This window comes from Cinclus cinclus, chromosome 6 (genome assembly GCF_963662255.1).
Source record: "Cinclus cinclus chromosome 6, bCinCin1.1, whole genome shotgun sequence".
In the NCBI taxonomy this organism is placed as follows: domain Eukaryota; kingdom Metazoa; phylum Chordata; class Aves; order Passeriformes; family Cinclidae; genus Cinclus; species Cinclus cinclus.
The window spans coordinates 31,715,028-31,738,181 of NC_085051.1; the positions used below are offsets into that span (position 1 = coordinate 31,715,028).

The 23,154-nt window shown below is 33.9% G+C and overlaps 1 protein-coding gene across 1 annotated transcript in view; it reads left to right on the plus strand.

Moving 5' to 3' along the window:
- FMN1 (formin 1) overlaps nt 1-23,154 on the plus strand; it is a 124,106-nt gene that overhangs the window by 68,840 nt on the left and 32,112 nt on the right. Inside the window, exons 10-13 of the mRNA XM_062495379.1 lie at nt 1,299-1,445; nt 4,672-4,731; nt 6,586-6,706; nt 19,774-19,866. Coding sequence (XP_062351363.1) covers nt 1,299-1,445; nt 4,672-4,731; nt 6,586-6,706; nt 19,774-19,866 — 421 coding nt within the window. The remainder of the gene's footprint in view (nt 1-1,298; nt 1,446-4,671; nt 4,732-6,585; nt 6,707-19,773; nt 19,867-23,154) is intronic.

Below are 23,154 nucleotides of genomic sequence, written 5' to 3' on the forward strand. Positions count from 1 at the left end.
ATCCTGTTTACTGGCTTTTTAGGAAATAAAACTATAGTAAATTTTTAGCTGCTTAAAAGAACAAAAGGAAGAGGGAAGCAGGAAAGTGAATTGCATGTGATGCCCCATAGAGTACACAGAAATTTATTTGTATTTAAATGGTATATTTTTATTAATTTGCTTGTTAATTAGTGTAATAGATAATCTCTATGCAAACTGCTTTTTATTTGCATACTACTGTTGCTGCCAGTAGATGCTTGTCATGTTCATTAGCTTATTACTTTTCCTTGGCATCAATTAATTTCTGGTAAACCTGATACAGCAGAATTTTTAGTATGGGACAAAGCTCTACCTAATATTTCCACACTATGAAAGACTTAAGGACATGATTTTGAAATCTTAACAAATAAATTTTGAAAAGTAGAACAAGGTGAAAATTAGGAGAGAAATTAAATAGTGGCCTAAAGGTCTAACATCATAACCAGAAAAGTAGTTAATGTTATTTTTTTTCTAATTTGAAGATTAGTTTTTGATCAGCTTTGCTTTGACAGAGTACCCATGCACAACCCCTTTGGATTTCTTTGCAATAGGTATAGTTACTTTTTTTTTTTCCTTTCCAAAAGAGGCGTAAATAATCAGTGTTGTATGAGATGGGGAAAGCCGTATTGCCTTCCATTCACTTATGAGGAGTTCACGCTGAATGTGAATAATCCAGTGTATAAGGCTAAATAGTTAAGAATTATGCCTGTGGCCTCTGATTGTCAACTGACAGATGTAACTGAAAATAATTTACTGGTTCTACTGTTTTCTGTTCTGAGACATGTCATTAGTTAGTCCTTAGCCCTCCTATATCTAGATTAAGTATGGATCCAAGAATGTGAATTTTCAAACGAATGAGAAACAGACTGAGTGACAGGCCGAGTCTAACCTGGTGGCAGCAAAAATAGCACTTCTCCATTTGACTGTTTGACATTATTATGCAAAACTCATGATAAACTATGTCCTTATCCGTAAGATTTTTGAAGTCTTCTGTGAATGTTTAGAAATCTTCCATTAATCTTTTTGTCATTACCCTAGCATTTGATGCCATATGATTTGCATTGTATGGATTACATTAAACATATTATCTTAGGGAGATACAGTCTAAAAAAGTTTCTCTTAAAGTTTTGATTATTGTACCAGCTTCAGCTTCCGTTATCTACCAAGGTGAAAAACAGACAGGAAAGAAACCTTACCAAAATAAAATGAAAAAAATATTTTATATTAGCAATTAGAATTTTTATGCCAACCGAATTTACAGACCAGTATCCATTTTCCAGGCTTTGCTGAACATGAAGAGTGTAAAGGAAATTTTGGGTTTGATTCTGGCTTTTGGAAATTATATGAACGGAGGGAATAGGACCCGAGGTCAAGCTGATGGGTTTGGTTTGGAAATACTCCCCAAACTAAAGGATGTCAAAAGCAGAGTAAGTGGGTTTTTTTATTCTTCCTTCATGTGGCAGAAGTTAATATTTTCTTTCTTACTATTCTTGCTTGAAAAGCAAGGTTCTTTGTACAGTTTTCATTCTTTCTTCTCCTAACTTTTCACCTCCTTCTCCTGCACATGTGTATATTTCCTTAATAACTTATTTCTCCTGTTCAGTACTATTAGGATAATTACCTTATGTGAGAACTTCTGTGTGTCTCTCTTATTAGCAGGGACTTAGTAGGGTAGAGAGAAGTAAGAGCACAGACTGCTCAACTCTTCTCCAGTAAGTGTCCCCATTCTCTTTTCATGCTCTTAAATGAAGGTTGCTCTGTCTGAATAAAAACTCTTTAAAAATCAGGTTTAAAAACAAAATATCAGTAATTGTTGATTATAATGTATACACTAACAAATTATGTATTAGGGATCAAAGAGATGTCACACCCAACAAGATACTTTTAGTCTTTTTTTAAATTGTCAGTTAAATTGATGTAGGACATGAAGTTTGAGTGGCATGCACAAGAAAATGCTCATAGCTGGCAGTAAATTATTTTGTCAAAAATTGAGAGGCACTAGCTGGTTTTTGATTAGTCATGCTAGGATCAAAGTCAGGCTCAAAGGCTAGACACCTTCTGAGATGAGATTACTTTGTTTCTTATTTCAGTAGGGCAGGGGAGGAGGTGTTAGGTAATGTAGGCAATAGGAACACTCCTCAAAGTCATTCTTTGCCAAAACATACCTAGACACCACATGTATATAGAAGCAACAAAAAATAGATAATTTTCTGCTGATGTTGGTATAGACTTGGAGTATGAGGAAAAAAAATCTTTCCTTCTCTTCTTCTTTTCTTATATGAAGTGCTTTCTTGACTACAAGAGATGTAGATTTTAAGCTTTTGTTCTCCATTGTGCTTCATGTACACAGGAATGCATTTGTGAGACAGGCAATGTCAGAAAACGGGGTATCTGTGGAGCATTTTGTTTTACTTGTGTATATCATCATTAAGGAAGTGTAGAAACGCATTTAATGAATGGCTCAGTGATCAGCTGTTTTAATGAAAGCTTTATCCAAAGGATTTGAGTCCTTTGTCTCCTAAAGATACTGACGTGCTGGAGCACGTCCAAAGATCAAGAAAACTGGTAAAGGTCTGGAGCACAAGTCTTAGAAGGAGCAGCTGAGGAAGCTGGGGTAGTTTAGCACGGAGGAAAGGAGGCTCAGGTGAAACCTTGTCACCCTCTACAGCTCTCTGGAAGGAGGCTGCAACGAGGTGGGGGTTGGTGTCTTCTCCCAAGTAACAAACCATAGGATGAGAGGAAGCAGCCTCAAGTTCTTTCAAGGGAAATTCAGCTTGGATATTAGGAAAAATTTCTTCTCTGAAAGGGTTATAAGGCATTGGAACAGGCTGCCCAGAGAGGTGGTGGAGTCAATGACCCTGGAGGTGGCACTTAGGAATACAGTTTGGACTTGGCAGTGCTGGATTTTCAGTTGGACTCAATGATTTTAAAGGTCTTTTCCAACCAAAATGATTCTTTGGTTCTAATTCTTACTTTTGTCATCACTGTGATGGTTCAGCTGTTACATATAACCACTTTTTCCCCAGTCCTACAGCATGGACAAGACACAGTACATACAGCAGCTTAACCAGAACCAGGCCAAGTTTCCCATTACTCTGGTGTTTGTTGGCTGGCTAGCTGCCTTGAAGAAGAATGTAAAACCCAGCTTTGCCTGATTTTTCTCAGTAGAACTGCTACTTCAGGTTTAGTGTCATTATTTATCTACCTATAAGCTTCATGGAACTTAATAATCTCTGGGACTTTCCAGTGTGGCTGAATTTAGCAAGCATGTTCCAAAATTATGCATTATGAAAAGGAGTAACTGATATAAAATATAAACTGTGTAAGCCTTGTTCCTTAGCAAAGCAAGTTTATAAATTACATTATTTACAGTTTCCTGGTAGCCAGAATAAATATATTATTAGTTTAGATTACTCTTCAAAATGCATGAAAACTCAAAGGGTCCAATTGCTACAGGCAGGCATGAAACCTCAGAGATAATTGCTACTCTGTATTTGCAAAGGAGAAGAATGCAGGGTCTTGTACCTTTAAACATTAAGGTATTCTTCCTTTGTCCCATTACTCCTGTCTTGTGAATTGCCAGCAAATACTTCTTAACCGAGCTGAATTCCGTGAGCTAAGGTAAAGAGCCAATGCTAAATACCTCTTATTTCACATAAAAGTCATTTATTGTCATATGAGCTTAGAAAGTTACTTTTTATGGAGGTTTTTTTGACCTGCCAGTAATAGCTTCTAAAACTCTTAAACATGCAGGGTGGCGTTTTCTGCATGACAGCAGTGACTTACTTAGTTAAGAATTTTGCTGGTGTATGATACTAATAAAATATAATGTGCAGCAGACTCTCATATAGACAAGGCAGCTCTGTACAGGAAGTCAGACATTGTTCACATACAAATGTTTGTTCTGATACCTGTCAATATAAAATATGAAAACACATCAAAAAAACTTCAAAGGCATTCCAGATATAATTCTCTATATCATGGTTCTTTTATATTGCTGACTGTAATGTATAACTTTTCCTTAGTTCATCTGGCTCATGCTGACCCAATGACATGCAGCAAAATAAAATACTGTTTACAGTTGTGTGCAGGAGCATGGAAATGGTGGTTCCATAAAATGAGAATTAAAATTCATATTTATATGTTAACAGGGCATGAAATAGACTTCTTAGTTGAATGCTATCTGAGTTCATATTTAGAATAAAATATGTAAAGTATCTATGCCTTTTTCGGATCTTCCTTATAGATGATTGAGACTATAGGAATCAAGAAATTCTGTTCACATTAATGTATCTGAGGTGACTGTAATATTTAGTTGATATTATGTTCAAGAGTAATATTATTGAATTATATTATTAATTTGGGTTAATATTATTACTTTGTAATGCCTTCTATTATTACATAAAATGTGGGGCAGCTTCTCCCATGTATTCTTCTCTGCCTGTATTTTTGCCTGGTATTCAAAACCAAATAAACTCTGTCTACAATGAAGTTGATGTTGAAAAAGATTTTTTCAGCCAGTAATGCTAAGCCAAAAAATATTGTGAATCCCATTTTTCACAGCAATATAAAATCATAATGAATTTAGTTTTAAATTGAGTCCATTTTCACACACTGAATCAGTGTTAATAACACATCTTTAATTTTTCCTAGGATAATGGTATTAATCTTGTGGATTATGTCGTCATATATTACCTACGCCATTGTGATAAGGTAAAGGATTTGCTCTATCAGCCTCTCCAAAACTGGGTTTCTTTAAGAGATGGTCAAAGGATTTGTAACAGCTTTGTAGAAATCTAAACATAGTACCTCTGATGGGAAAATAAAATCCATTTCTTTTGTTTTCTTACCATAGTTGTGTACCTCAATAGACATGAAATTTGCTATAAGTTTCAAGACTGGTGCAGACTGGGCAGGTGGTCACTCCACTCCTGCCTTATTACATCTGGGTGGCAGTAACATTGTGAAATTTCTTCTGACCTCATGGTACTGGAAGGCAGAAATGTGATTTCTCTCTTAGGATAAAAAATGCAAGGGCAGGTTGGTATTTTAAGATAGATGAGTCAGCTGATGGGGGTGAAGTTAGGGGTTGAAATGCTGCTGTGAGTTACATTTTATTGTATGTGATACTCCTCTGTATATGTATTTATATTTACTATATGCATTCATATATTAAATATATATATTTGGTATTGGCAATAGCCAAACTTGATTGAGTGGAAAGTTTGAAATGTTGTATTTTAAATTAAAATGTTGCTATTAATTGATCTCAACATTGATTTTCAGCAATTTTAATTGATTTTCTTTTTTTTTCTTCTTTTTTTTTAATTCTTACATAAGGCTGTTGAATTGATGAGTTAATAGTCTTGATATATGTAGATCTGTGTCAGTATTCTTTCTTTAAGGTTTTTGGGTTTGTTTGTTGCTCTTTCTTTTTTCTTGTGTTTTCTGTTGGTGGTGGTTTTGTTGGTTTAGGGGTTTTTGGGGAATTCCGATTTTTATGCTTTCTAATTAATTTATTAAAATATTTAGTTAATTTATTTAAATATTTCTGCAAACTTCCTACTATACTGTAATTTTAATTCAGGGAATTTTGTGAAACAAAACAGTGTATTTTCCTTGGGAGGAAATAAACACAGTGTAATTATTATCCAGTGCACTTTCTCCACCAAAATGTTCGTATCTTTATAATGAAAGAAAATATTCTTTCCCCATTTCCAAAACAATTAGTACTCCAACCTATGAATTTTGCTTTATTGCAGACTGAAATCCATGCAGGTATATGCATATTTCAAATTCAGTAATATATGCTTATACACAGCAATGTCATATAAATACCATTTATACATACTTCTTAAAATTTCATTGGAGATATTGCTTTGAACCTTGTGGAAGTTCTTTGTTGGCTGGTTGTTGGGTGTATTTTTGTTTTGTTTTGTTTTGTTGTGGAGGGTTTCTGTTGGTTTTTTGGTTTATTGTACTTCTGATTCTTTTTCTCACTGTGCTAAAAATAAGGTATATACTTATAGGGATTCCATACAGACTTTAACCCCTGTTATTTATTTAGCTACATAAGCATTAAACTGTGAATTTTTGTCTGTGTAAACTACTTCGGGAAATATTTGAATAGGGTTTTCAATTTATGCTTATAAAGTGTGTGTGTTTTTAATGAATTGTGAGAGAGTGAAACCACAAACTTTTGGCAGAAGATCCCTTCTTGCATTAAAATGGGCATTCGTTATCTTTTTTTAAGAAACTTCTAACCCCAAATCTAAACCTTTACTGACATAAAATTAACTGAAATGTTGTGCATTTAATGTTGTTTCAGAGTTTAAATTGAGCACAGTTTGCTTTACAGCATCTAAAAGGAAGTTTCAATAATTCAGAATGGTCAGTATTTAAACTTGAATGAGATGTTGTTTTAGCAAGAATGATTTAAAATATTTTAGTTTTGTAATTTTATAGCACTGTTGCATAGATGAGAATTTTTTTCTTAAAAAAGCTATTTATTTCACTGGAAATGCATTCAGTTTTCATAGTGGCCTATTTGTTTGTTTGTTTGTTTAGGAAGCAGGAACAGACAAGAGCATTTTTCCTTTACCAGAACCACAGGATTTTTTCCAGGCCTCCCAAGTTAAATTTGAAGACCTAATAAAAGACTTAAGGAAACTGAAGAGAGATCTAGAAGGTAACTGGGAACTTTCACATTTGTTCTGCTAACAACAAAGTGCCATTTAAAATGTGATCTTTATGAGGTTTTCTTATTGCTAATTGGGTTTATAGTGTTGATTCATTTAGAGTTTTTACACTGTGGCACAAATTACTCACATAAATTAGAAAGAAAAAAAAATTAACTCATGACTTAATAAAAATGAAAGTAGAGGTCCTGAAAAGTAATTTTCCCTTTTACAATCGAAAGGCCTCTGAAGAAAGCTTTCTGAGAACTTCTTTGGTTATGTGCGAATTTTTCTCTGGCTTCTCCAGGACTATGTGTTTAACTGTAGATATCCGTTAGCTCCATAACATAAATACTTTCTTCAGTGCTTGTATAACAACAATTTAAAAGCTACAAGAAAGAGTTGAATACTATTAATGTAGAAATAAAACACAGCTTGCCAAGGCAGAGCAAAGGGAAATGAAAAGCTCCAGTTCAAAATATTTTCACCCTGGGACATAAAATAAACATTTAAAAATGTTTATTATAAAGAGGGGCTCAGAAACCCAACTCATCTATCAATCAATACTGAGTGGAAATAAAGTAGGAAGGGTTGTTCTCTTAAGTATTCCAAGCAGTTTCTTTTTTATTTTGTGCTACATGCAATTTTCTAAAATAAATTCACTGAATATTTTAAGCCTTTTTCTTGTTATAGAAACATTGTACTTTAGTAAGGGATTTCTGTGTAGAAGACGGAGTTTAGGAAGAGAATCTGCATCAAAACATTACAAGTAAAAACTTTTGTATTTAGATTTACATGTTTGTACCGGAATGGAAGAGTCCTTTTATAATCAGAGTTGAACAAGATAATTGTTTTCAATTTTTTTTTCAATGCAAGGCGCTGAAAACCGTTACAAAATAGTTTATCCTTACAGCTAGGAATTGCTGGATTAGGTCACTGCCATCCTTAGGATAATTTCAAAGGTTAATAGTGGTAGGAAAGTATCAGTTGTTGTTTGTTCGACCCGGGCATAAGTGAGTGCTCTATCTCCTCTCATCGCTTGGCCCTGTAAGCCCCTTGGCCTGCCCTCTTTTGGGCTAGTTTTTGCAGAAACATGATCTGTGTTTGATCTTGTACTTTTTCAGCATGTAGTCCTGCTGTCATACATCTTAGTCGTGCAGGATCTGCATTGAGGCTGGGACATTCACATCATATTTGTTCTGCATTGCAAAGGCACAAACAGCGAGTAGGAAAAGCTAAACTCCATTAAGATAAAAATTTCAGCTTTCTTGTAATCACTGATTTCTGTTTTCTAAACCAAATTTTTTTAGATATTTATAGCAAATCAAGAAAAATTGTTATCTTGAAGTTGTTTCCATAATTCATTGTGAAGGTGTATGTTAAAGCTAGACAAAGCAATTAACATACAATGTTAATGACAGCAAAGATGTGAAACCAGAAAGGTTGTGGGAATGTTTTCAGATGTTGGTATTTTATCACTTAAAAATATGCAACAGATTCTAACAAGCATTCCTGTGATTATTTCTCTTATATTTAAACAAAGAAACCATCACTTACATAAGAACTTAGCTTTTTTCAAAGATTCCCTTTCAGATTTTTTTCTTCGGTTAATGCTCCAGTTAATTTTTAAATCAGAATTTTAATTGAAGAGGTTATAATTTTAACACGTACAACAAAGATTTGATGAGTCTCTGTAGTTTATTGTAGCCATTAAAAAGTTGTGGCTGCTGGCAGAATACCAGTGAAAGTCTAAAGCTGAAACAGATGTGAGTAGCAGAAACCAAGTCCAGAGAAGCGTCGGGCCCAGCTATCCAGACAGGCTCAGCCCTTCAGATGTAAATAATTTGAACAATATTAACTGGGGCTGCCTGCATTATAGCGTACGTTGGATTTGTTTCACAGTTTGTTGGCTAAGGTAGTCTCGAGCTGATTATCTTGGAAGTGGGATGAGACAAAGGTAAAAAATGGAAGAGTGGTTTGCATTGTGTCATTAGGGAATGAAGTAATGTTTCTGTTAGGGGCTTCCCTTTTTTCTGAGATTTGTAAGGAATGTTTTAAAAAAAAGCATATCACTTCTTGACACTGAAATGGCAACTTTGATAGTTACTTTTCATATTTGTTGTCATTTAGTATTTAAAAATATATTTGACTAGTTTATCAAGGCATTCATTTATGTTTCTAACATGAATATTAACATAGGAAAGATGGAGTTATGAGTGTCATGCCTTATAAACCTCACGGTATTAAACCTCTGGTTTGAAATACCTAGCCACTGTGGTACCAGAAGTTCAAATCTAGATGGAGTACAAGTCCTTTCATCCTTTTCAGATAAACAGATTCAGTTCTGTACAATTTGCTAATTTTAAATCTTTCAGATTAGACTTTTAAGCATAGGCTAACTTTACTCTGGAGGGATTTGACTGTAGTTAGACTCAAGAATTCAAAAAGATTTTTGAAGAACCTCAGTCCAACAGCTTTTTAAAACATATTCCAGAAGAAACTTTTTAATCATGAATGTTTTAGGTCAAAAATGAGAAACAAAATTATGCATTTAATAGAGGATTTTAAGGGAAAAGAAGTGAATATAAGATAGTAAGATGAAAATTTTAGGGTGAAATCTGTTTCCACTCTAATGTTCAACTAGAAAGAAATTTCTGTGAACTCAGGTTTTCACTCCAGGTCTGTTGTTGTATTACCAAGGTTTTCAAATATTACACAGTGTCATAAGCAGATACATTTATTCATTTAACTATGCTACCTTTCCAGTTAATCTGTAGAGATATGGAAAGAAAAGGTTTTGCTTTGCTTAAGATTGTAAGACATCTTATTTCTTGTCTAGGGCAATGAATGATTCCCACATTTTTCTTTGCCTGTGACCAAACATGATTTACCTTCTATTTTGGACAATGCCACTTGGTATTCTTGAAATTGATATTTTTCAGGAATAAGCATGGAGTGTTTTAAATATGTAATTATAAGAAGATTTTCAGATAGAAAGCCACTTTACCAAAATTTGAATAGACTAGTATAAGTTTTAACATTAATCCTTTTATTAATCTATGTCCAAAGCTGAGCAATTTTAATTAAATTAGTTGCCCTGTAGATTGTTTTCATCTGTCATACTCATTCCTCTTCTTTGCAATACAGTACATAAAATTTTAGAATTTTGTGCTGCTTTGTTCCTCAAAATAAAGCAATATTGGATGCCTCATGTAATATACTGTGATGTTCATTATAACTTTTTTGTATTCTTGACCTTAACAAATGAAACAGCAAAGATATTTATTGAATTGTTAAAAATGGCAACCAAGGTATGTCCATTTTAAGTACTTTCAAGAGTCACTTCTGTTTCTCATAATGGGAGAGATTGTAACATTCTAATTCCATTGAAAATCCACATACCATTTACTTTCCCCTTCTTTCATGGCCACCAGTAGAAATATTGGTTACAATTTTCATACTAATATTTTTTTCAGTATTGTATATAAGTTTTAAATTTTTATCTCTGTGTGTGTGAGTAAATAGGTGTTTGCAAGCGCATGTGTGACAGAAAAGAAATAATCTAAAATAAAAACAAGACTTTAGGGATGTGTTATACAATTGTCAGTTGGAGACAGAAACTTGGTTTAATACTGGGCAGCTCTTAACCTAGTTGTTGACAGATCTGTATCTTGCATAAGTATGTAACCCCTAATTTTTCCCCATCTAAATATGAGAACTTCACCAAAACTTAAGTTTATGACAACTCCATTTTGTAAAATTGCATAATCCTTATGAAAAGATTAAAAGGGAAGTTAGTAAATGTATGCATGAAAAGGTGAGAAATTACAACATCATGTTGGCCATTTTCACACTGATTTTTATACAGAAGCATTACAAATATCTTAAAATGGAGAAGTGCAGTTTGGGAGGTTGGAATGTACATCTGGAGATCCTGTGATCCAGAGCCTTTGAGCAAGAGTAGCTTCATATTTAGATCAGGCTGTAGAGGGCCATAGTCATCTCAGTTCTGAATCTAAGGGTGGAAATCCCAACACCTCACTGGGCACATGTTCCAGTGCTTAATTGCCATCTTGAGTATTTTTCTTTATCCCATGTGAGAATTTCCTGTGCTGCAACCTGTGACTATTGCTCCATTTTCTTTAGATGTGCATTCCTGAAAAAGTCTGGCTCTGTCTTCTCTCTAGTTATCTATTAGATAGTTGATGTGAAAATCTAGATCCTCAGCCAACTTCTCTAAATTGGACTAAATTGGAAGCATTCCTGGCTTCTCCTGCCTCTTCTTCAGGTGCTTAATTTTAATTTTTATTCCTAAATGTCATGACAATATAAATAGTTTTTGTCAGATATGAGCATATATTTATATAGAATAAAATATATTCTTGTTTGTAGAAACAGGTCCAGTGGACTGGATGTGACTTTCAAGCACCATGCCAGTCATGTAACTCTCTTAACACTATCTCTCAGTGGGGCTGATTAGACCAGACTAAGCTGTTGCATCCACACTGCTCTCATTCAGTTATTCTGAAGGTAGTTTTGTATCACATTCTATTGCAAAGCATGGAAGAGAATTTAGAAATAAGAAATGGATGGAAGTTGAAAAGGGTCACTCACTCTCGATGCTTTAAGCAACTGTTACTTTAAATAGAGTCAAGGAGGAAACTGCAAAAAGAAAAAATACCAGTTCACCCAGACTAAAACTCTGATTTTTGATATTGAAACAACTGAAAAAAATCTGGATTTATCAAGGATTAGAAGGGAATATATTAATCAATAGGAAAACATATGAAGGCAGAGAAGTTTAATTGGTATTATTCCAAGAAGTTAATTTGAAATTCCTAAATGTCTTTTCCCATTAGAGTCCTCAAACTCAGTGAAAGAGTTTTAATTAGTTAATTTGATGGGTTGTCATTTTTTCAGGTGGAATTATATATTTAGTTCATACATAACACAGCCTAAGAGTAAATGGTAAAGTCTACTTTGTGGCTTAGAGTTTTAGTAAAATCATGATACAGTAATAATCAATAGTGTAAGGATTACAATGTTGAGGGGGTTTTGTCTTTTGTTTGATTTGCTTGATAGACAGTTTACTGGATCACATAAACAAAATTCTAAGTATTATTTCAATTTTGAGTATTAGCTTTCTAAATAATTTTTAGGATCAATAGCTATGTCGTGATAAAAAATGATTGCCTATTCATTACAGCAGGATAGTATTCCAAAAGTATTAAACATACTCTTCTAAAATATTTTCAGTCAATTGAAGCCTTAGTGAAATTAAATGTTTTAATTCAATTTAAAAGAGGGGATTAAATGTCTGACTAACATACATGTAAAAAAATCTTCCCAAGAGGAGCAGAGAAGTTGTATGATAATTTACAGGACATACTTACTTTAATTTTCTTTGTGTTAGTTATATGTTCTTTAAAATTTTGGAATTGTAAGCAAGTAGAAATTTGAACTGGGTGAAGGAACATGAGGAGCTACATAGGTGCATGTGTTATTTCTCTAGGTAACAGCATAAAAGAAGCATGTTGTTTTGTATATGGTTTCACTGTTTTTGCACAGTCCAATATTTACATTATCTATTTTGATGCAATGCAAAATGGTGTAAGGAAAAGAGCAAAGGATGGCTTTGTACAGAAAAGGGTTGATTTTTTTGCCAGAGTTGGTACTTTTAATTCTCAGAGTTTTCTGACCACTTTCTGAAAGGTCTCTTGCCTCAGCAGGTTAAAATATAATTCAGTTTGTTTAGATTTAGAAAGATCCAACTCAGGCATTTAAAATTCATTTTCTGTATGTGCATTAGATTTTATTTTATGATAAAACCAACTTTTTGACAGTGTTCCAATGGTAATGTTCATATGTGAATACATTTTATATAAATTTTTCTAAGTGAATCATTTCTAAAAGTTTCATTAAATTTTTTAGATTTTGATAAAGGATGGTATGGAATGTTTTAAATGCTTTAAACACTCAGATATATAATAGAGGAGAAAAGCAATTATGTTTTTGAAGAGTTTATTCCCTGAAAGCAGATGTCTTCTTGTGTGCACAAAGGCACAGGGAGAAAGCTTTCAGTTGGTTAAACAATGGCATGCTGTTAATTATTTTTATATATTTTTTTTCCTTTGGCTAAAGAATTCTTGGAAATTTCATGTTAAAAATCATTCTGCAAATGTTAAGATTCTAAAATGGATCTGGGAAATACCACACTTAGGATTTTATGTGGACTTTTTTGTCTGCCCTTTGAAATAAATACATACACATGTGTATGTAACTTAGTTACATAACTATGAAGGATACATCTAGGAGCAGGTAGTGTACATCTGGGAATGGGAGGAGTACTGTCCCTATCAATGTGTATGGTGAATAATGAATTATGTAGTTTGGAGAGTGTTAAATACTGGAATTGGGTAAAACGGTGACTTCGTATTTATGGACCTCATCAGCTTTTCCTCTTTGCAGAAGTATGTAGTAAAAGACAGGACAGATTTCTGCCAGAACTGAAGATAGTCACGTATCAAAGGTTGAAAGTGCATTAGTTCAGACCGTGGGGTACAAATTAGTAATAGTGGGGCTAATTAGCACTTTGAGAAGTGTTCCCACTAGTATTGCAGGTAGTTTGTGAACTTGTATGTTTTTAAATCTAAGCTGAATGCTCCAGCTGAACCAAAATTCTACAAAACTTGGAATAAGAATTAATTAGTCCAACTTTATGATATGTCTTGCACATAAAATCAGAGATCCAGTAATAGAGAGGAAAATAGGGGATCGCTTATCTGACTTCTACAGTTTCAGCTCATAAACTGTTTCAGCCATTGCCCAATTCTCTTATGTCTGATCCCTTCCTTATTCAGTACAATAAGTGATAAAATGTTGAGTGTTTGAAAGGTCCTTTTTTCTTAGCACAGTAAAAATCTCAGCTCATTTGATGAAAATATTATTCTTGCTTCTTAAAAATGTTGTCTCCCAGACAAGACTCTTCAGTTTCAAAATATTTTTTGTACTGTTCAGAGCAAAGGGAAATGTTCCAGTTTCTCAGCAGATTCTGCTAGCGCACAGTTCTACACTCTTGACAGATCTTAATGATGTGTGGAGTTCTGTATGTTTGGATCTTGACACTTAACAAAAATTTTCTACTAATCATGTGTGCTGGCATCACTTAAAGGAATCTTTCAAAGACTTGACTGGAAAATTATGAGGCTTTAGTCACTATAATAATTAATATGTACATTCAGTCACTTGCAGTGTGCTTCTCTGTTGAAGGGTGCCCTGAATGTAAACTACCATTTCAGAAGAAGTGCATTAAGCAGAGACTCAGATATGTTGCTATGGTGTGAAAAATATTTAGTTTTACTAGAGGTCTTTGTTCATTTTGTTAAATGTATTCTTGGGAAACAATTTTAACAGAGAGGTTTTTAAATTATTTGTATAAATTGTTGATGGCCTTTCACCAAACAAGGAGCTGAAAGTTTTTGGTTTAGGTTAGTTGTAACTAACATAGGCCTGAAAGTTCCTCTGTATGGCATCATTAACTCCAAAAGTTAAAAAATGTTGTTGAACTTAGAGTAAACAAACAACGCCCTCTCAAAAGACAAAGGTACAATATCTGAACAAATTTGTGAGAATCGTCAAGATGTCTGACTCCTTCACAAGTCAGCTTTACCGAGTGTTTTGTATGCCACTAATTCAATTATTTCAGTTTCCACATCTTAGGATATATCACTGAAATGTTTTTTCTGTCTCATTTATACATGACAGCTAGAGCACCTAAACAGATACTTGTGTGTCATGAGGAAATGTGTTTCAGACAAAGACTGGACTTTTTACTTATTATCTTCTATCCTCTGAAATGATTTTTTAAGAAAAAGGAATTATTAATGTGTGAAGAAAATAACTGTATATAGAAGCACATTTCTTCTTTTAAATTAGCTGAAAATATCTTCACATAGCAGTAGCTATACAAGCAATTAATATGTTGGAGTAGTGTATTTAGTTTTATGTGCTAACACTTTTTTGCATCAAATTTTTGACCTTTATCTAAGGCAATAAAATCTTGAGAACAGAGTGCTACCACAGTCCGATGCCCTTTTACGTTTTTCTCAGATAGTTTTGTCTCAGAAAACTTTCCATCCCACTTCAAGGCATTTCCATTTCTTCTTTGTTCAAAGGCTTCTGTATTAGTCAGCCGCACTCTGGCTTTGGTGATAGTGCTTGAATATTTGTATGTTCCTATTGTTGATGTGTAGTGATTGTCAATATGTGTCCAAAAGGGCAAATAAAATACTGCCTCTGAAACTTTTTTTCAGTCAGTAGCATCATAGCCTCTTGCAGTTGGAAGTTTGTTAAAATTCTTACCACGCTCCCATGGAATCAAGATGAATCTCTTCCCTTCTGTACATTATTTAAAATTCTGTCTGAAAAGAAAATTTATGTGCAAGTTTATACATAAGTGCAAAAGCTGTAGATAGTACTAAGTGCATTCAATTAATACCATGTGAACAGCTCTGGTAAGTAGGTACCTAAGTACATGTAATAACAGGAGACTGTAACCAGATCCTGCAGCAGTGTCCAATGGGATAAACATGAATCTCCACCATTAACTATTTGTTTAGCTTGCAAAGTTGTTTCCAAGCAAGAAAAATAATATAGCAAAACCAAAGTAACTAAATAGTGAGGGAATTATATAGCACTTGCTGAATAGTATAAATTCATTAATTCTATCGGAGGTTTATTAGGATTTTATTTGGGCATATAGATCCAAGTAGCGTAACAGGTTTCTGCACTGTAAAAGATCATGGATTCTCTCATGCATAAATTTGGGGTTATTTAGCACTGCACTGAATTCATCTGCAGTATGATTTCAAATACCCTTCGAAACATAAGAGTTATAAAAAAGAGTTATCAAATAGTAATCCTTCTGTCAAAGATATTCTTGCATGTAACAAAATAAAAGAGCAAGCTTGGCAGTATAACCTGCCATACTCTGAACAGACAGGAGCAGGGGAGGTTTAGCAGCTTTCACAGAGGCATAACTCATAGGGGATAGTGTCAGTGACAGGTTTATAGGAATTCATGGTGTTGATACTTGGTTTTGCTGTCAGGCTGATTCCTGTAAATGCTACTGGTGGGTTCTGGTGAGTAAATAGTTAGTAATTTACTGTTATCAACTTTAAACTATTTCTGGTTTTGCATTTACTTTAAAAATGGTGCTTAAAAAATTCCAAATCACGTCTGATTGACACAGAAATGCTCTTTACGTGAACATTTGTTTATGGGACATGATTCTTTTGACAGATTTACAAGTGTCTGTGGAGTTTTAAGACTATTGCCCAATAGGCATTAAGTGAGAGACATTCTATTTTGTAAATATTTTCACTTATATTGGGGATTTTTCAAGAACTTTTTGAGCCAAGTACTGCATTAAATCTGAAGACAGTGGCAAACTGATAATCAGCAGTTTCCAGCTTTGTTTTAATGTTTTGTTAATGCTTTCCATTTTTGTGGCCAAGATTTGTAGTGGGTGAAGCATGATGTACATCCAGCAATTTGTAAGGGCTTTCAAATACTTTTGCACACTTGTATTTTCCTTTTTTTTTTTTCCAATAGCTCATTTAGAAATAAACAATTTTCAAAATGGCACATTACAATCAGTTTTACTAACATACAGCTCATACCAAGGAAAAGAAAATTTGCATCTGTTAGAGCTCAGTAATGCTGAAACAGGTTTTTTATTTTACTAAATTACTATTTTGGAATGAGATGGTGAGAGGAGAAGTGTATGTGTGGTGTGATGGCTGTCAGCTTCCTTAAAATTCCCTCAAATTCCTCAGAATTCCAGAAAGACATTTTTTCAGAAAGCAGCTATTCAGTGTGTGTATAAAAGAAGTAATGCATAATAGTATCTTTTATCTCCAAATCATTCTAATAAAAACTTTGCTTAAGTAGTTTTCTTTCAAAGAGGAAAAGTTTTGTACTGTTGTGACTATGACAACGAAATATAAAGAATAGATGTAAGATTCCCTCATGTAGTATTTTTAGCAAGGAAAATCAAAGCAATTTATGAAACGAGGCTTTCCAGTTTTAGGGGTTTTTTTAATATAATGTTTGGCATAATATTTTTAACATTATGTTTCAAGTAAATAAAAAAACAACTAAACAAAAAACCTTATATAACAGGAAATTCAGTGGAACGTTAGTTACTGGAGACTCTTATTATTTTGTGTAGAACTGAGGTAGATCATACAGTTTTATGGTAGACTTCCACCATTATTACAAAAGCAGCTTGACAAAGACCACCTGGCTTTAATATGTATCATTGCAACTGCCATTTTAATAAAAAACTTCACATTAATTGTGCCATTAAATACTTTTTCCTCTTCAAAAATACACCTTTACATGTATCTGATTTATGATTCCTTTGAACACACTTCCATCATTCCTCGCCATATCTATCCCAAGCAAATTTGGTCATGTTCTAAAGTTCTTCAGCCTAAAAGATCTCTTTTTCAGGCTTTATAATAGTGTAACTTATTAGAATTTGTCAGCGTTTACTTGAATTCTTCTGTCTCTTTCAATTTCATTTCAGTTTCAAGATCACTTTAAATATTTGAAGCTGGTATCTCATTTCACTTCATCTCAAACGTTTAGAGTTTCATCTGTCCCATTTTTCTTCATTTCTGTGTTTTCCTATTGTTCCTCTCCCCTCATTCCAAATACTGATCTCCTTGTTAGGGGCGTAAGGATTCTTCTTAAGAATTCACTATCCAAATGATTTTTTTTTTCTATATGCTCTGTGTTGGTATCTCTTATCCAGATGTTCCTGTAGGTTTTGTCATCTCATTAAGGTTAATGTTAGTAATCTCATTAAAAAAAAAAATTACCAAAGGTGGTTTATATGTGCTTTCTTTTTTACTTTAGGAACAGTTCTTCCTAGTCTTGCTCACTTAAATACACAGGACCCACCTGAGTAACCTTTCTGAATCTTGTGTTATTAAAGTTTGTAGGAAGCCTGCAGGAAGTTTTCAATGCTTCAGATGATCCATTAGCAACACAATATGTTTGGGAAAATTCCTTTCTGGAATATATTAGGGTGTGCTTAGATAGTACTGTACCTACAAGCTTATTAGTCTAATACATTTTCATAAAAATTTAATTCCATATAGATTTATATAAATTTATGTGCAAGTATTACAAAAGAAATACTGGTTTGCTTTTGTTGCAACCTTACAAGGCTGTAAGAATCATGGGCTTTTACTGTGTTTCAATTGTCTGAACTTAATGTGTGCACTGTATTACTTCTATAGTTTCATCATTTTATATTTATCCAAAACAATTTCTAAATACTGCCTCATGATTTTCTGTAATTTGTTTAAATGAAAAAAAAATCCACAAACCTATGTGTTAACTTTGTGTTCAAACTTACAGTCAGAAACTTACAATACTGTCTCAATTGTTTTGCTAGATTTTTTCCATTTACAAAATTCTGTCTGTTGTCTTCCAAAGTAGTGTTACAATTTGCTTGATTGAAATATCTTTTTAATTCTGCAGACATAAATACTAAGCATACACACATTTCAGTCAATGTATTGTCACATAAAGTTCAAATTTTTAATGGCAAGCAGCATGTATCATAAGAAAATAATCTTAAGATGCTATATAAATTTCCCTGATTTTGTAATTTTTTGTTTTGCTTAATTTAAATTGTTGAAGACACATAACTGAGCAGCTAATAACAGACTTTATTTCCCAGTCTAGTATTTTTAAATCACCACTCCATTCTGCCTACTATCTGGCATACAAACAAATGCTCATTAACTAACTGAATCATTTGAAAGGTTTGTCATATGCTACCAGTTACAAGACTATAGATTAAATATGAACTTAGACTGTAGCCCAAGCCATTTTACATAACCTGCATGATTCATGGAGGGTTGCTAAATTAAAATACACTTTTCGGTGGGAATGGGTATTTTTCACCATTTTTCTATAAGAATTGTCAAAATGTGTTTGTGCTCTCAATTGATGGAAAAGCTGTGGTTCTTTTCAGTACATCCTGATGGTCCAGGAGTATTATAAGAACAATACTACTTGCACAGTAGAAATGTCTGCATCTATTTTCAATCTTCTGTTGACATTTTACACTACATTACAAATTTAAATAATGTGACAGTTTAACTACACAGGCTCAACTTCTGTTTCCACACTTTTACATTAACTTTTGTTTAGTGGTGGTAGCAATATGGTGTGAATACAGTTCATGCAGCCAAAACTGTAAGTCTTAGGTTTAACTCTAAAATAAGTTTCCATCTAAATTTTGCTTGTTGGGGATGAAAAGCTGTGGAAGAAAAATCTTTTAGTGGTTCATAAATTCTGTTGCTAAATAGAAAGTATTCATTTTTATTTCTGCCTTCCATCATCTTTAATGTGCAACACTGGAATACACTAAGTTTACTAGAAGTTCTAGGCCTGTTAAAATTCATTGGCAAAAAAAAAAAAACTTTTTCAGCAATTGGCATGGCATCGGTTCTTAAAATAGCAGATAGATTAAATAGTAAACAAATTTCACTTAAATGTAAGTTAACTTCCTTATATACTTCAACTGTTTCATATCATGGTCTGGGGATGGAATACTTAAATAATGCTGAATTTCTACATCTGTTTCAAGAAAAATGGTTGAGTGTGGGATGCCTTGCACTGATTGATTAAAGTCAATCCAGATACAAGGCATCCTCCACTCACCCCAGAAACAGACTTTAAAGCTATAAATATACCATCTAGAATTAGTGTGTGAGGCAGGCTGTGTTAGTAGCAAGTCCTAGCACAGTGCAGGAGTTTTAGCACAAATTCCTTACTAAAGACAAGTTCTACTGCTTAAACACATATAGAATTTTCTATATAGTATGCTAGACTAGTATTTGTATTTTTTATTTTAGTGTAATTGCTGGATTCCTTAGTGCTTAATTATTGCCTCTAAAGTAAGTTCAGGTGACTAATTTAGATGTAGGCTCTTAGGGTGCTGAAATCTACTTCTGGTACATTACTTCTGCTTTAAATGTGTCTCATCTTTTTGTAGCCTCTGAAAAGCAAATGAAGTTAGTTTGCAGAGAGTCTTCTGAAGAACATCTCCAGCCCTTCAAGGAGAAATTAGAGGAATTCTTCCAGAAAGGTAACCTTATCTGATAAAAAAACTTATTGCCAGATAGTGTGGTGGTTTATAAAGTTATGCTTAATGTAAGCTGCATTAAGTATCTGTTTCCTCTGAAATTTCCTGTGGATTATGTTCCTAATGGCCCTAATATATGTTCATATATGTTGATATATGTTATACAGATCTTGGACATCACTTGTCAAAGATAATGACTTCCTTGATATCACCCATTTCCCATTGGTTATTTTATGCTTTGTTCTTTATTATTATTTGTAGGCAAAATGAAAAATATATTCATCACAGACCAAATTTATCAGAGGGAATATAAAGCTTCAAAGACTTAAAAAAGACGAGTGTAAGACATTCTTTTAGAGAAAGTCCACATATATGCATGTAATCTTTTCTCCCTAGTGTGAGCTTATGAACTGGCTTCCTCATATTTAAAGATTTTTGTCTTGTGTGGGACAGAAATAAACATTTTAAAAAGTGATTTACTGGGTCAGAGTCTGGACACAGTGGGTGAAAACCAAAGTATCATTTGGGCATCAACAGAAGACAGTGTAAATGCAGATTGCTGTTGAAAACAGCAGTCCTGCTCCTTCCTGTTTCCCATCACCTGCTTCTGCCAGCACCATTGCTTCTGGAGCTGTGGGAAATATATACAGGAACAGACTTCCCTCCTCTCCTTGTAGGAGTACAGTCTTTTTGGGTAAACAAAACAAATTCTGTATTTTTGACATAGATATTAGAATTGTTAAGAATTTAATTGTATTTCTCATAGAAATGGTGGACATTTTGTTTACTATTTGAGAAGTCAGTTGTACTATCTGAATCTGCTCATCCAGACGGAATATTAGTGATCATTCAGATTACTGTAATAATTTATTAATTGGTTTAATTCTTTTTATAAAGATTGTCCTACTGTCTTTTTAATAATTTAGTTTCATAAGGCTGTCTTGTGTAAATAATTTGACAAATGAAAACAGGCTGTTTCAAAAGCAGCAGTTAAATTGTGCTGTTAAGTAAGCTAATATTCTCCTTTACCCTTCTGCCAGGCCATGGAGTTCAATGGATATACTTATTTGATACATTTTTTTTTTTTTTAGGTACAAGTGTATTTGGTCAGTATTTAAGCAGCAAATTCCCTGCCACAGAACTTTTAAAACAAAAAAATGTAATGGAAGTCTTGATGTCACTGCAGGACAGTTTCATTTTCTTCCTAATGTATTTGACTGGAAATTTTCACTTATAGTTTAACCATAACATCAAGACTGAATTAGTACTGTGTGTTTATATATATTTGTATTTCTACAGTACCGTTATGATCTTCAACATGTTTCTTGATCTAGCTTGCCAAAGCATTGTAATAATTAAATTTTGCCCAGGTCTTGCCAGGACCCTAACCAAATGGTGTCTTCCACAATGGTATCACAGCTTCTGTAATTCTTCCTACACCCTGGATCTCATGAGGACTGTTGTGGTTCGTACAATTGGCACCACACAGTTTTTTGTTTGCTACCCCTCCATGGGGGGCCAAGAGGGGTTGGAAGGGTGAATGGTAGAAAAGTAATGAATTGAAATACAGACAATTTAATAGGGAAAGCAAAAGCTGTGTGAACAAACAATGCAGAATACAGAATTCAATCAACTCCTTCCCATCAGTGAGCAGGTGTTCAGGCATTTCTTATAATCATTGAGGCTGGAAAAAACTTCTAAAAAATTATGAAGTCCAGCCATTAACCTAACATTGCCAGTTCTACCACTAAACTATGTCCCTAAGCACAATATCTATAATCCTTTTGAACTCTTCCAGGGATGGTTATTCCACTACTCTCCTGGGTAGCCTGTTTCAATACTTGATAACCCTTTCAGTGAAGAAATTTTTCCCAGCATCCAATCTGAATCTCCCCTGACACATTTGTCCTATCACTTGTTGCCGTGTCGCTATGCACTCGGGGTTGTGGAGAGTGATAAGGCCTCTCCTGAGCCTCCCTTTCCCCAGGCTAAACACCCTCAGCCACTTCTCATCACACTTGTGCTCCAGACCATTCTCCAGCTCCGTTGACCTTCTCTGGACATGTTCCATGACCTCAATGTCTTTTTTCTGTGAAGGGCCTAAAACTGAAAAAAATAAAGATGTGGCCTCACCAGTGCCAAGTACAGTGGGTTTTATCACTTCTCTAGTCTGTTGACCACAGAATTTCTAACTTCCATGTAGAAGTCATATTTCTAAATTTCACGTTACCAGGAAAGCAGGATTTCATCATGCAGAACCACTACTTGAGAAGACAAGTATCAAAACTCCAAACTTGATGTGGTATGAGTTATCCCTTTGATTAATTTGGCTTGGCCCCTTCCAACTTCTTACTCATTCCCAGCCTACTTTCTGAACATCAGCATTAGAAATAGAGAATGCTGTGCAGGAGACTGTTAAGCAATAGGTAAAACATGGATGTGTTACCAAAACTGCTTTGGTCACAAATCCGACCTACAATGCTGTAGGAGTTCCTGTGAAGAAAGTTAGCTCCACTCCAGCTAAAACCAGCAGAAGAAATAGCAAATCATATCAACGTAGTCTTAAAAAAATAGATAACTCAGTACCTGGTTTCTCCTGCAGTGCTGAGCTACCATTTTCATCGTACTCCTCTTTCTTATGTGTGGAATATTATAAAAATACTCAGTTGATCTTGGAAGAAGACTACTTCTGCTTTAGATAAAATTGCAATTTAATTGTGCATTATCATTTCAAATAGAAAAACATATTTTTCTAAATATTTTCCCTGTTTCTGCCTATTGATGTGAAAATTGAGATATATTTATCTTTGTCAGTGTGACAGAAAATTTTATCCTTATGTGTGTGAATAATGTATGTATTTTTGAAAAGAGGGAGAGAGAGGATACATTCCTGCCTGCTGTCCTGGGACAGTAAGTTCTATATATCGTATTTAATGGACACTTTTTAGTGAGGTCTTTTATATGCTAGAAAGAGCAAAACCATTTGGATTACTCTCATGTCCACTTTTTTATGTTCCCTTGTTCTTTTCCTTTATAATGTTATGCTTTATGGTATCTAAGCAGACACACTTAATTTTGTATAATTTAGCTTTTCATTTTTTGCCAACTTATTCTACCTTATTCTGAGTTTTCAGTAGGTTGTCATATTCTATAATGATTAACTCTATTATTCTGTCAGTCACCTGATTGATTTGAGTCTTTATAATTGCGGGTGGAACTTCCTGTGGCATTGGAATGGAAATCCTATAAAATTCCACACTGAGTATAGGGAAAAATAACACAGAAACCCAT